A 15,521-nucleotide genomic window follows, 5' to 3' on the forward strand; every position below is an offset into this window, starting at 1 on the left:
TCGGTAGCGACTCGCTACATCTATGCTGTGCTAGGTGAACGATTTGCCTATTAAAAGTTAGTTTACCATTAAATTGGCTTTGTAAAGGTTATAGTAAGGTGAAAAATAGTGTACCTAGTGTAATATATTAAAGAGACCCAACCTTTAACATGGTCAGCCTATGAATATGTTTCATATTTCATATCTTTACTCCAAACATTATATACCACATTGTGGTATTAAAAACATTTCATAACAATAATGATCATTTTGGTCTTACCAGGCCATCAAATTCACAAACAAGGCACCTCAGTGCTACTTTCAACAACTATGCAAATTCAGCAGGAACTGCTGCTGCCAGGCTTGCGCACCCTCCCTCAAAATGCAGAATGATCACACGCACACAGCATACTGTACATGCTTACATTCAAACTGCTTTCAGCGGTTCCAGTGTGCTCGCCAGTTGCACACCCTCTGTCAGACCTACAAAAGAAGGCTGTGGTGATAGATGTCACAATACCAAGTGACAACAACATCAGACAGAAGGAAAACAAGAAGCTTGAGAAATACCAAGGGCTGAAGAAGAGCAAGAAAAGATGTGGAACGTAAAGGCAACAGTGGTCCCAACAGTGGCAACTGGAACATCTAGGGTTGTGACCCCAGCAGATTCAAGGAACAAGATCTGAGATCTCAATCCAGAAGAGGGCAGTCGGACTAGGAACAGCTAAGATACTGCGCAGAACCCTCAAGCTCCCAGGGCTCTGGTAGAAGAGCTGTGCTTGAGGTAAGAACGACCGCCCACAGAGGGGCTAGTCGAGAATGTTTTCTTATTTTTTTTGTCCAAAGGAAAATGTATTTTCTTGTTTCATGAGAAATAAATCAGCTTTTATTGAGATCTCACCTGTTTGTCTTAAGGGACCCTAAGGAGAAATAGGATTAAATTAGAATAAACTGAGAAGAAAAAAAGAGTGTTTTGAGACCTTAGCCGAAGTCCAAGTTCAACTTAATATCTTAAAATACTTTGTTTTTCTTATAAAGCCACCATCTCGCCTTATTTTTCCAAATGTTTTTTAGGAGAAATAGGTGAGATTTCATTTCACTTTGTTTTCCTATGTGTGTGTGTGTGTGTTTTATTATATTATGTTATTACAAAATAATGTATAAAACAAGCTGCATTAAAAACTCTCAATTTATTGTTGCTTTTCTGAGGAATCAATCAGGTTCAATGTACACACTGCTCAATGTATACATCTTTTCAAAAACATGTAAAGTTTATTTGTTTTGGGATATGTCAAATGCCAAGTGAGGTTAGGCAAGCCCCTATAATAACCATGTGGTGCAAGATATTTCATCCTACTACAACCTCTAGTGGAAGTACAAAGCTTTACAGGTTTAATAGCAATAATAATAGTTTACTCTCACACAGTCTTATCAGCATTAGAAAAATATTTTTCATAGTCAAACTCTGCAAAACAGTATACAGTCAACAAAAACAGACCGTTTATGTATACAGGTTACCATGGACATCATCACAGCCCCTTGTGAACTTCTGAAGGATGTCTGTGGTTGGAGGCTCCAACTAAATGAAAGTAAAGATACAACAATGAAAGAAAGAAAATAGAAATTCAACATTAATGTCATAGACACACTAAGTAGGAATGCTGTGACATTTTAAACAAGGAATATTTATATGTTACTATACTGTTACCAAGGTACCAAATTCTCCCTGCATTATGTAACATTGCAAAACACAGCATTACAACCACGCAAGAGATTCATGACACTACACCAAATGATGTAACTGGTTTTACCTTTATACTCTTAGTCCAAGTAAGAGCAAGCTTGTAGGTTTCCATTGTGACAGAGTCGGCACTTATCACATCACTGTAGCTCTGGTACAATACAGCTGGGATCCCATGAATTTGACAATGGCAAAGCACTGCAAACACAAGACAATATCATCAAACTAGTGTAAGACTTGTGAATATAGTTAAGTGGGAGTGGGGTTGGCAAAGGTTCAAGTGCATTGAACATGTTTCCACACCTAGACGTGGCAGAGGTATGGATCATCTTCTCCTCCTTAGGAGGGATACCTTCTACATCTATTCACTTAATACTATGTCACCTAAACACCTTGAAGCAACACAACATAGTTCTATTACCTTCAAATAACGGCTTCAAACTCATTAGAGTTTATCAAATCAGTTTTGGCATGACCTTTTCTCATTTCTTGAAACTGACCTTAAATACCATTGTGTGTAAATACATTCTCTATAGAAGCACTTATACTGTTTCCATGGTCCAATACATGCATTATCTTCACATGTATTATAACTGTCCAACCAGTGTATAAAACAACACATTCCTACCAACAGGCATTTGTGCAAAGTTACCTGCTGCAGGTAGTCCAGTGACGATATTTGGTTGTTCCAGAAAGGGACAATTTACAACTTCTTTATATGCACTAGTCTTCAGAGCACGAAGAAATGGAATGTCACTCCCATGGTGGTAGTCTGATGTTTTGTATTCTGCAATGGGTGCATCTGACAGTACTGTAACAGTAAGCCCTCTCTTCTGAAGACATGCAAACACCTGAGAGAAATAATACAAGACAAAAGTCATATGTATGCACTATACATATTAGACATGCAGGATATTGTTAAATATATCAGTAAAAGAAGCACACATTGGCTTTCGCTGCACTACTGTAGCATCTCCCCCTCTCACTCACACAGCACTGTAGGCTACCAGAGAGGATAAAAGGGCCTTTGGCAGAACTGAATCCACAGGTAAAAAGTTAAGCGAGTGCAATGGCAGAACTGAATCCACAGGTAAAAAGTTAAGCGAGTGCAACTAACCTTTCTCACCTACAATTTTGGTTCGGACCAAACTGAAAAGTCCGAGGTCCAGACCAAATGAGGTAGGTGTGAAAGCCCCCTTAATTCTAACAGATAATTTTGTATACTTCTTTTTACTGATTTTTAACACTGATCTGTAAAAGGCACTGCAAGTACACTGGTCATTACAAATATATCACTGCAACACAAATTCTGAGAGTCACCTTTTCGGTCCATTGAAACAGCTGATCTTCTGCAACGTAGCATGTGCACTGACAGATTAGTACCTGCAGAAAATTGAGACATGTAATTTGTACTTTGAAGTTAATAAAATATCAATGCATGCCTATGTACTGTATGTATAATAAGGCAGTCCATGACAAGAATTGGTTAAGGATCCTCATTAGGAGCAAGTCAGACAGGTCTAGGACCTCTCATTCTAGGACTCTTATAATGTCTTATAATACACATAACAACGGCAATGCTGTATAATCAAAATAGCAAGAGCATATAAAGCACATTTAACACATAAACATTTATGTTGTGAAAACATCGGTGACCCTTCATGTGATTTCAACATGACTTCTACTTCTGCTTTACTAACTGCCACAAAAGCAAGTTACTAGTGTCATTGTGCATCATAAGGTCTGCTCTTTCATGTCTCCACGGTAATGACTGAGTAATTGAAGCAGGATTAATGAGATGGGGAATGAGATAGCTGCAGATATTAAATGACTTGTCATTATGCCATGTCATCTCAAAACCAAATTACTTTACAATACAGGCAGTTCCACATACAACTAATATTTCAAATGAACAGACTGCAATAAGGCCTACTGCGTTATATTCAGATAGAGTTTGAGTTGAGTCAAATACAACAATATGTCCACAATACTTTGTAAAACTCATGTAAACTTCTCAAAGCTTCAGCCGTTTATCCAGTCAAGTAACAAAGAACCCGCCTGTTACTTCAGAGATAAGGCCGATAGCAGAAACTGAATATAGCATTAAAAAGTACATGTGGTTCCATTAGCCTATAGTGAGCCCTTTACATCTACATAGGGACAGGGTCCCCCTCCACAGTTTCAGTCTCCATGTTTCTACTGTAGCTTGAACAAAGGACAACCCCAATCACTGCATCTAGAGAGCCTTTTACGTTATTGTGGCACTAGGCAGTCGTTGCATTTCTCCCCCACTCTTGGAAATGGAGTAGTATTCAGTTGGTGGGAATTCAGCAACCACACTACAAGATGTTACACCCTGAACAAAACCAAAACAAGCATTTGTTTGCAACTTCAACTTCTCAACGACTTCAACATAAGATCTCGTTTGTAACTATGGGCCTGCTTGTAGGTCATTACATAGACTAGCAAGTAGCATCGTTGAAAAGGGCTAGTCTTATTGATTATTTTGATGTGATTCATGATGAAGCAATGATTACTAGAATTTCCACAATGTGCATGCACAAAGGTCCAAAATATGCTACTTTTATTTACACTGCCTAAGCCCCACCTTTTCTCAGTGGAACACAGAAATGCCCACGTGCCAGAAATGAAAGGCAACATCCCCTCTCTGCCAAGTCTTATAAAGATTTCTTTAATCTGTTTTCCAGTGGGAGTTCTCCACAACTATGGACTGGACTGCATTTATATAGCGCTTTTTTCAACTCCTGCAAGCACCCAAAGCGCTTTACATTGTCATGTCTCACATTCACCTATTCACACACACATCTTGCAAGGCGCCAGCCTGCTCATCGGGAGCACTGGGGTTAAGCGTCTTGCTCAAGGGACACCCGGGAGGGGAGTTGAGCTCGAATCAGCAACCTTCCAGTTGCTGGACGACTCCTGTACCTTCTGAGCCACTGTCGCACCAATAACTATGACTATCTTGTGATGCAAAATGCAGATCCGGCATAATTCTGCTTTGTTTAACATTGACAGTTCAAGTTGCCATTAAGATACATTTTAAGTTTGAATTTTATGTCTCTTCCAGCACTATTTGGAAGAGACACCCCTCGTTCACACAAAACTACAATCCACAAAGAAAATAACCACAGTCTACTCACAGAGCCACCTTCCTTCTGCTGGTATATCATACAGCTTGGTTCTCCTGGGGCAGGAGGGCTATTCATGAGACTCGATCCCCTGTTTCTCTCATTCCATAGAGACAGCCAGCCAACTCTGTTCCAGCTTGCAGAGTTTAAAATAAATGCTGATACAAAGCCTACGTAGAGACAGGAGTAATGTGAGATTGACAAAGGATAGTCACAGACTATTAAATCAAATATCATGTTTTTACTGTTGGTCATTTTCATGACACTCACCAGTAGCATTGGTTCCCACAGCTATGATAAGATGGGAGCAGAGAAGTGTCTTATCAGTGCAAGCCTCAACTGCTTGAGATACCTCTGGACACCATTTCAGATGGACCTTTCTGCAAGAAAATGACAGTCGTTCACTTAAAAAAAACACTAATAAGAATTCACAAGCAAGCTGATGAAGGACATTACAGGTGTGATGAGCAGCCGAGGAACAATCCACAAAGCAAGCAAGCACCTACATGAAATGTTTTTGCACAATTTTGTCTCTGTAAACAAATGGCTTCAATGTGCCATACACTACTACAACCAATCAATAATGTTGGTAATCAAAAAATGGCAAAGGTGCCTTTCATCATGATTTCGTTAAATGTTTCCCTTTTATTGCATTATAATAAATAAACTGAGTAATATCTTTATTAACCTACATTTACACACAATGCCTCTTTGACTAATTACTTACACTTGAAGCATTTAAAAAAAAATAAGGATCAGTCTTCAGTTATAAAAAAGATAATAACACGGAGGTCCGAGGATTCTGGTTGCTAATCACACCATTTTGACATAGATTGAAGTAGTGCTGGGCGGTATACCGGTTCACACCGTATACCGGTGTATATTTTCGTTATGATATGAATGTTTAATATACCGCCATACCGGTGTATTTGATTGCACAACGTTTGGAATGCTGCGCCGCGCGACAGTGTTTCAGACGGGGACTTTTTTCACACGCAGGCATGGTGCCACTGCCAGGCATAGTGAGGGTAAACACAAAACACCTTCACAAAACTTCAGTTTTTCCCCTGGCTCAATTTCTCCTTAGGTGTTGCACAGAATACCTTAAATTGTTTCTTTAGTTAAGGAAAAACGTTAAGGGATACTGCATTGAAAGGGATTTACAGTCACTAAAATTCTATTGAGATTGTTCAACAGCTATTAATGATCTTAATCTTATCATTCATCTCACCTTAAGAATATTCGCTGAAATCATCCAGGTAGCAAGTAAAGCATGTTATAGACATGAACTGAGCAATACTAGCTGGCTAGTTAGAAATGATCCTGACTGTCATCAGTGCACCAAAACGAACTTTTTTGTTAATGTTTTGCCTAGAGAACCGAACCGAAGCTCATGACAGGCTAACAAGACATCCACATCCATATCCACAAGACATCCACATCCACATGAAGTTAACGTTAGCCTACCACTAACATCATGTAAACCACACAAAAACAATAAGGCATGTTTCTGATAGGCAGAGAAAGCAAATTAGCAAAGAGGTTTTATTTTAAATTGTATAATTTTCAAAAAAGTATAATTATTGCAAGTTGCAATACTTTTTGTATTGGTTTTATACAAGATGTGAATTTTGCACAGTTCAAGTTCTGTATTTCGACTGCAATTGTCTTTGCATTCTGATTAGATTCTTCATTAGAATCATGAGTGGCTCTTTGTAAACAGCATCATTTTGTGGGGCCATGTAAAACTGCATGTTGGAGTTATTCTACATCATGACAGTAAAATAGAGCATCCTTATTCAATGTAGCAATTCCTCTCTCAACCTGTAGAAAATGCTGTGAACATCTGATTATGCATGAAAAAAGAAATACCGTCATATACCGTGAAACTGTAAGAATTTTGAAAAATACTGTGATATACATTTTGGGTCATACTGCCCAGCACTAGATTGTAGGGGACAGGAATGCTAAAGATAGGCCCATCTTCAGTCTGATACATCATTTGAACATTATTCCATGCATTATTATACCAAATGTCATTGCTTGACTATACCATAAGATTAAGATCAAAAGCTCCCCTAAATTATAGTAATGATTAGGCGTCCAAATTTACACCCATTATTCTCTGTTGAATTGCTCACGAAGTACTTATCACACAGATATCACATGAAAGAGCAGAACTGGAGCTTTTCAATGATATTAGCGTCTAGGTGCTGTGGCAGTTCCCAAGAAAATCAACACTGGATATACATAAAATGTCATCATATTTGCAATGCACTCTTTACACAGTGCTTTGTCCATCTCCACCCATTACTCTTGGTGGTGTCTCACAAACGCTTCACGCAAGTCATGTTATTTAATTGTGTATTTCAGGTAATATCAATATAAGTGCAGTTGTGTTGTTTTGATTGTGTAAAGATAAATCAAATTACAATTACCCAATTATAGTTCCACTGAAATTACTTGGAAAACAAAAACGTTTTCATGTTGAAATCTGTGTGTGTGTGAGGAGAAAAGACAGGCTATGCTTTGCGCACACTGACATGAAATACGTATCTTACTGCAAAACAACATTCTTTAAAGTATCGGTACTAATTAAATTAAGTATCGTGACTTTTTTCATTTTTAGGGTGTTGGTGCACCGTGTAACACTAGTACAACTCCATATCTGAAAAAGTTGTTATGTGAAAAAATGCAAATTAAAAACAGAATGTGATCTGTGAATCTCGTAAACCTATTTAGCTTCAAAAAGGACAGAGAAAACATATTAAATGTTTAAAATGACAAATTTGACTATTTAATGGAAAATATAAGCACATTTGGAATTTGATACCAGCAACATCTCAAAGAAGAATCCAGGTGCTAGTCTGTCTGCATTCAACTGTCCAATATGCAAATGCTACCAACCTAATTCACCCTCAATTTCCTGATGATGTTGAATTTTTCATTTAATGTTAGCTTCATTAGCTTGCAAAATAGCTAACTTTATATTGTCAGTAACCAACTAGTACACATTACTTGTTAAAGCTATTCAAATGGACATTCTAATGTGCATTCATGTGAGAATAAATTAGCTGCCAGTGTAACTGGAATAGCCAAAACTTGGGAATGTAATGTTATCCTTAAAGGGACACCAGGCAACGTTTTCATGTTAATTAATCATCTTCGTAAGTCGGTATATGAAGGCTCTCTCGCCCGCCCCTACTGCCTGTAGAAAGAATATCCCACTTGCAAGTTCGGTGTATCCTACCCGCCAACCGAAGCAGGATCAGTTTACAGCACAGCGGTAGGCTAACGAAACGCTAGAGATTGTTGCAAACGTGTGTATAATGGCAGAGCTGGCGAAGAAGCAGCGAAAACCCTTGACGGAAGATGCAAAGAAAAGGAAAAGAGCGTCAGACCGAGCGAGGGGGAGTTTCGTGTAGAGAAAAAGCATCAGGCTTGCCTGGTGTCCCTTTAACCCTGCTGACACACAGACAACTCTCAGTGCAAACTTTTCTTGAGCCGTTTATTGATGTTTGCTTAAAGATTTAATCTAGTAAAGGTGTTTTCTGTACTAACGCAGGTGCATCTCTATTAGGTTACATTCAATCGAATGGAACGTATAGGGTTTTAATTCAGAAATTTGGGGGCGGTAACCGTGATTATGACTAGATGCCGAACAAACATCTATTGCCTGCAGGCCCCAGCATTTCCCCCCATAATTGGTTGAAACAACTAAGCCCCACATACCATAACCCAAAAATCCAGACTCAAATTTGGTGTAGGCCTATGGCTCGCCAGCTCAGCCCCATTTGACACAAAAATTTGCAGGTTTTTATTTTAAACATTACAGCCCCGGTGGGTCTTTTTTTCTTTATTTCATTAAAAGCCTAGAAAAAGCATTATTTTCTTTACAAAAATAAAATGCTTCTGGAACGCATTCTCGTGACGTTCGAAATGTGCGCTGAGGAGTTACTTTCGGTTTGGTACGGATAATGAAAATCGTTAAGGCAAACTAGCTACACTAGTTTGTGGACTAGAGTCGGTAACGTTTAATCCCTTATTTCTTTAGACACACGGTGGACGAGTTGCCTAGCTTTAAAACTTAGGCAGAAAGAGAAAGACTAAGGTTGCATTAACGTTACCTCTTCTCCTCTAACTCTCTCCGGATTTCTACATCTTCCTCGTTTTCGCTTTCCTCATCCTCCCGGTCGTCCTCTTCTACTGCCCTCGAGTGTACTGACAATACTTCGCCGAAAAAAATGTAGCCATTCTTGCCTACTTACAGTTGTGTGTGCCTACGCCAAATAGCTTAAAAAATCCCTAAACATGAGTCTCTGACAGTGCTTCGGTAGTAGTGGGCTTCATCCTGCCAAGTGACACATTGCCACCTACTGTTCTGGAGTGTAAAAAAAAAAAACCCTAGCCCTGTCTCTCTCCTTGGTGATACAGTTATTGTTAAACAAAAACATACCCTACATTTGCAAGGATGGGATGGCTATAGGTGTTGCTGATGCCCCCCCCACCTTTCGAAGGATTTCTCAACATGTATACAAGTAAATTTCTGTGTATGTGCGTGTGTGTATGATTGTGTGTGAGCCCCACTCATCCTCAAATTCAAGCTCAATAAATTGCTCATCACTTACAGACCCCCTCAGGTGAAATCAAGTCTTAACCTTCTTAACATGTCCGTAATGTGTTTTGATATGATACAGCATATCAGGAGCAAAATAAGCAGTCAAGGCCATGCCTGAATATTTCCACCTTAAACTGACCGTTTGTTGATAAATAAAATAAAGTTTACTGGAAATAATACAGGCAGGTCGTTAACCGATACATCATGTAATATGATACCGGGCTTCTTCATATGTAATAATGGTGCATAACGGCAGACAGTCATGCTATACATATACACGGTGCCTAGAAAAAGTATTCAGCCCCATGCTAAAGTTGACTAAAATGAGGAATAAAAAAAATTATCTTTTGGAAATGGATCTTGATTTGCATTGAGCTCAATGAACATCAAACCAGACAATAGCTAACTGAAATACATTATGCCAATCTCTAGGGTGAAGGGTATGTGATGATGTGGGCTATTTTAATTCCAAAGGCCAAGGGAACTTTATCAGGATGCATATCCTGGATCCATTAAATAACTGGCTTTTAAAAATAAAACTGCCTGCCTCTATGGGAATTCAACATAGGTTTAACAGGTATGAATACTTATGCACCCTGTATTTTAATGAAGAACATGTATTTATTATCCCATAATCATGAAGTGCTTCGAACGGCTAGTCATGTCACACATCAAAGCCACCCTACCCCCCACCCTGGACCCCTTCCAGTTTGCATACCGAGCCAAACGATCCACGGAGGATGCAATCTGCTCTGCCCTCCATCCAGCCCTCACCCACTTAGACAATAAAGACTCATATGTGAGAATGCTGTTCATAGACTTCAGTTCAGCATTCAATACCATAATACCACAACAACTCATCAGCAAACTGGACAAGCTAGGATTCATTACATTACATTACATTACATTTGGCTGACGCTTTTTAACCAAAGCGACTAACAACATGGTAAACAGTAAGTTTTAGAACAATTCTCACAATTTTAGGACAGTTTAAAAAAACATTAGAGTACAGTAAGAATAAGTGCTTCGGTGAGTGCTGTTTTTAACAGTTACTTGTCAGTTTAAAACGGCTGGTGAGTGCTAGGATCAGTAAGACTTGTTGTAAGTGTTGCTATGAGAGTAGATGTTCTCTAAAGAGCTGGGTCTTCAGGAGTTTCTTCAGGAGCCTTGTAGGAACTGGCAGTGTGTTCCACCAACGAGGAACAACAGATGAGAAAAGTTTGGATTGGCTTGAGCGTACCGGTGGTAGAGCTAGACGTCGTTCGTCAGAGGAGTGCAGCGGTCTGGAGGTAGTGTAAGTCTGTATGAGGGCATTCAAGTAGGTGGGAGCAGAACCGGAGACTACTTTGTAGGCAAGCGTTAGAGACTTGAATTTGATGCGGGCGCCATAGGTAGCCAGTGTAGCTGGATGAGCAGCGGGGTAACATGTGCCCTTTTGGGTTGGTTGTAGACCAGAAGCGCCGCCCGCGTTCTGGATCATCTGAAGTGGTTTCACTGCGGAGGCTGGGAGACCTGTCAGGAGGGCATTGCAGTAGTCGAGTCGTGAGATGACTATTGCCTGAACCAGAAGTTGGGTAGCATCTTGAGTCAAGTAAGTCCTGATTTTCCGTATGTTGTAGAGTGCAAAACGGCATGACCGGGCGACTGAGGCAACATGATCTGAGAAGTTTAGTTGGTTGTCAAGAACAACTCCTAGATTTCTTGAAGTCCTGGTCGATTGAAACAGACAGGGAGTCAAATTTGATGTTGATGTCGTGGTGTATGGTAGGTTTAGCTGGGATGACCAGCAGTTCAGTCTTTGAGAGGTTCAGCTGGAGGTGGTGTGCCTTCATCCATGTAGCTATGTCTGAAAGGCAATCCGAGATCCGTGCTGAAACCAGGGGGTCGTCAGGTGGAAAGGACAGATAGAGCTGTGTGTCGTCTGCATAGCAGTGGTATGAGAAGCCGTGCGAACGGATAATCTGTCCCAAGGAGGTGGTGTAGATAGCAAAGAGGAGGGGGCCCAGCACTGAGCCCTGGGGGACCCCTGTGGTGAGATGGTGAGGTGCGGATAGCTGACCAAGCCATGATACGTTAAACGAGCGTCCTGTGAGGTAGGATTCAAACCAGGAGAGAGCAGAACCGGAGATTCCCATGTCAGCGAGTATAGAGAGAAGGATACGGTGATTAACCGTGTCAAAGGCAGCCGATAAGTCAAGCAGAATGAGTACTGATGACCGAGCGGTCGCCCTGGCTTCTTTTAAGGCTTCTGTTACAGACAGCAGAGCCGTTTCGGTAGAGTGGCCGCTTCAGTACCTCCCTCTGCAACTGGCTGCTGGATTTCCTGTTGCAGAGACCACAAGCAGTACGTGTCGGGGACAACACCTCAAGCACTCTGACCCTGAGCACGGGGGCCCCTCAAGGGTGTGTGCTCAGCCCCCTGCTCTTCACACTGCTAACACAGGACTGTACAACCACTCACAGCTCCAACCATCTGGTGAAGTTCTGGGACTGACACAACACTGGTGGGCCTCATCACTAAGGGCGATGAGGCTCACTACAGAGAAGAAGTAGACCTGCTGGCTAAATGGTGCAAAGACAACAACCTCCTGCTAAATGTCAGCAAGACCAAGGAGATTGTTGTCAACTTTCAGAGAGGCCACAAACAACTGCCACCACTGTCCATCGACGGAGATGCTGTGGAGAGAGTGAGCAGCACAAAATTTCTGGGGGTGCACATCAGCGGCGACCTCTCCTGGACCACCAACACAGCATCACTGGCTTAAGAAAGCCCAGCAGCGCCTCTACTTCTTGCGCAAATTGAAGAAGGCAAGTGCTGCGCCTCCTGTCATGACTACATTCTACAGAGGGACCATCGAGAGCATCGTCTCCAGCAGCATCACAGTGTGGGGCGGAAGCTGCACAGATCAGAACAGGAAGACCCTCCAGCACTGTTAACACAGCTAAGAGAATCATTGGAGCACCACTCCCCTCCCTGCAGGACATTTACACCACCCGCCTCACCCACCAAAGCACTAATGATTGTCAAGGATACAACCCACCCTGCACACGAACTGTTCAGCCTCCTGCCCTCTGGAAGCGGTACAGGAGCCTCCGGCCCCGCACCACCAGACTGGCAAGTAGCTTCATCCACCAAGCAATCAGGATGCTGAACACTCTACCCACTCTCCCATCACTGACAGCCCCCCACCCACCAGCCAACCAGGAACCTAGGAAACTAGGATCCTGTCTACCAAACCCCCCCCCCCAACACCGCCATGTGGAACTGCACTGTGACTGCGCAGCCAAACGTGTTGCTGCTTCACATCAAGCCTGATATACTTGAAATTACTGCATACTGCATATCAATGTAAATATACAGGTCACACACAAGCACAAGTTTAAACTTCATGTAACTGTTAAGACTATATAAATATACAACACAACTACCTCTATTTTTTTTTTTTATATATATGTCCTATATTTCTATTTTGATACATACATGTTCTATATTTCAGTCTTGCACTTTAATTTAATGTTTATTGTCTATGGCTATGTCTATAGTATGTCTATGTCTGTATTTAAAGCATGTCTATGTCTGCATGGGAAAGTAAGAAATTAAATTTCAATTCTTTGTATGACCAGTGCATGTAAAGAAATTGACAATAAAAGCCGACTTGACTTGACTTGACTTGACTTATTAACGATACATTATTCATTCACAAAGAAAATTGGTGTCCTTAAAGGTTGGATTTTCCTCATATTTTAAATTAAGGCACTAAGATCCATTTCCAAAAGATGATTTTGTTTATTCCTCTTTTTAGTCAACTTTAGCATGGGGGCAGAATACTTTGCACTATCACTGTCATAAAGCACTATATAATTTTGTACACGATAAACATTACAATTATGGTATATGGTAATATACACACAAGGAGTTAAACACTCTGAGCCAAATTTAAATGCTAGGCAAAGTGCAAAGTTCTCTTTCATAAATGAACAGCATTATGTGATGTGAAACAGCTTTTAACTAACCCACTGTTGTTTGTGCTAAGGACAGGGGTTCCCAACTGTTTTGGCAGGTGACCCTATTTTGATGTCACAAAAATTGGCAACCCCAATCATTCACAACATCTCTGTTGTAACACTTAGTTGAAAGTGGTACTTTGATTTTCCCCAAATGTCCTAGCAAGCTAATTTGTTTGTCTATCTCTGTGCGTCGTCTGGTTGCTACTTTGTTTGAAATGTTGACATGATTACGTCAATCAGGCTTGTTCTATGTAATCTACTTTCAAATGTTTAGAACACACAAATGTTTTGATTTTTGAGTGATGTTGATTGTATTCCTAGCTTTTCATAAATAATAATATATTTTAGATATGTATAGTTTTCATATTATACTGATTTATATAAGGAAGTTGTATCTGTTGAATCAAATGTATTGTATGTCTGCAATGTATGTTTTTTAATGTCATTCTTATTGACTGTATCCTTTGTTTATATACAAATAAATGGTTTATTCTTATAGTTAGATATTCTTATAATATCTAAACTAGTGTGTCTGACTTTCTTATTAGTTTTATGCATACTTTTATTGTTGGTGAGAAAGATAATTCTAAATCCTGTTTCCTGCTTTTTTTTACACTGATCATAAATTTATCATGGTTAAGGATATTCCGATTCATTTTTTTTTGTTAAATAACCCACAACTTGATGAACATGCCAAACACTATATTTTTCTCTATCTTGTGGAGAAATATGATGAAAATTAATATATATTATATCAACATTACCATATGTATTTTACATAATTTTATATAACTAATCCTTCTGATTACAATGGCATGTATAACCCATTGATGGTACTGTAATATACTCAAGAAATAAGTTTTTTTTGTGTGAGGAGGTCATCCAGCACCAAAAAATGTTCAGCACGGCACAAAAGGGTTAAAATTCTCAAAGCCTCAAAGGCAATAAGCTCAGTTAAATAAAGTGGTGCACGTCCATGTAAAGCCTCAAAAGTTAAAAGGAGAACCTTAAAATCAGCTCCATCTTGAATGGGTTAAAATCTTAAGGTGTTATGTGGTTACATTTTTTGTTTTTTGTTTATATTCTTGCTGCAAAAGGACCCGATTCACATAGACATACAAAAATTGGTGTGCTTATAGGCCTAGCCAGAGACTTTCTAATGAGACACAGCACTCAAAAATTCCTCCATAGAAATGCATGGGGCTAGTTTGTAACGCCAATATGGCCGTTGTCTACACATATCACACCCCTTCCTCGGCAAAACGTCGACATGTGAATACATTGAGCCAATCATGTGGTGTGATGTGAATACATTGAGCCAATCATATGGTGTGTTGTGAAGACATCGTGCCAATCATGTGTTGTGAACTCGCAGCTGGAGCAACATTGGTTGAAGCCTTGTTCACGCGCATTTCTGCCGAAGAGGATGCCCGATGAGTGCTCAAAAAGCGTTGCAATATGGCTGCCGAGTGGAGGGACTTGCCTAAAAGGACTTTGGCCTAGCCTACTTTATCCCATTTCCTCGGTGACGTTTGACCTGGTTAAAGGCACATCCTCCAACATCGCTTGGACCCCGATAATTACCGTTTTGGTTATATTTGCAAGATAGTTTTGTAAATCGAGAGAATGTCATTTTATGAAATTGTGCGCTCATTTTACTAAATTGCCTTATTTTACTAGATTGTACATACAATTGAGTATTCTTTCACAATATGGGCATTTGTGGGCGTTTTTGGGAGGTAACCAGGCGGTAAGGTAGCCTATGCCATGCTGTTGAAGGTGCAAAAAAATGTTGCATTGAGATCACATAGAAAGGAGCTGACTCAAGGGTTCTAAAAGTGTTTTATCATGTTCATTTGCATAATGAAAGCAGTGTTTTTACTGCCATTCATGTTCACTTCTGGCTCCTTGACTATCAATTTGGTAACTATAACAGGCTATTTGACGTCTTTAGAGCACTAAACATATCGGAACATATCAGTGTGCAGTGCACAGTGACTAGGCTATACAGAAAAAACATCTTGAA

General features: G+C 40.1%; 1 protein-coding gene across 1 annotated transcript; it reads right to left on the minus strand.

Moving 5' to 3' along the window:
- Positions 1-1,150: 1,150 nt before the first annotated feature.
- On the minus strand, positions 1,151-9,399 carry psmg1 (proteasome (prosome, macropain) assembly chaperone 1). Its single transcript, XM_048267959.1, has 8 exons — positions 9,378-9,399; positions 8,997-9,129; positions 5,140-5,249; positions 4,882-5,039; positions 3,041-3,103; positions 2,373-2,571; positions 1,791-1,918; positions 1,151-1,558 (listed from the first exon to the last, which is right to left on the minus strand). Exons 1-8 carry the CDS (start codon positions 9,397-9,399, stop codon positions 1,481-1,483), a joined length of 891 nt encoding a protein of 296 aa, XP_048123916.1. The 3' UTR covers positions 1,151-1,480.
- Positions 9,400-15,521: the final 6,122 nt, after the last annotated feature.

This window comes from Alosa alosa, chromosome 2 (genome assembly GCF_017589495.1).
Source record: "Alosa alosa isolate M-15738 ecotype Scorff River chromosome 2, AALO_Geno_1.1, whole genome shotgun sequence".
In the NCBI taxonomy this organism is placed as follows: domain Eukaryota; kingdom Metazoa; phylum Chordata; class Actinopteri; order Clupeiformes; family Clupeidae; genus Alosa; species Alosa alosa.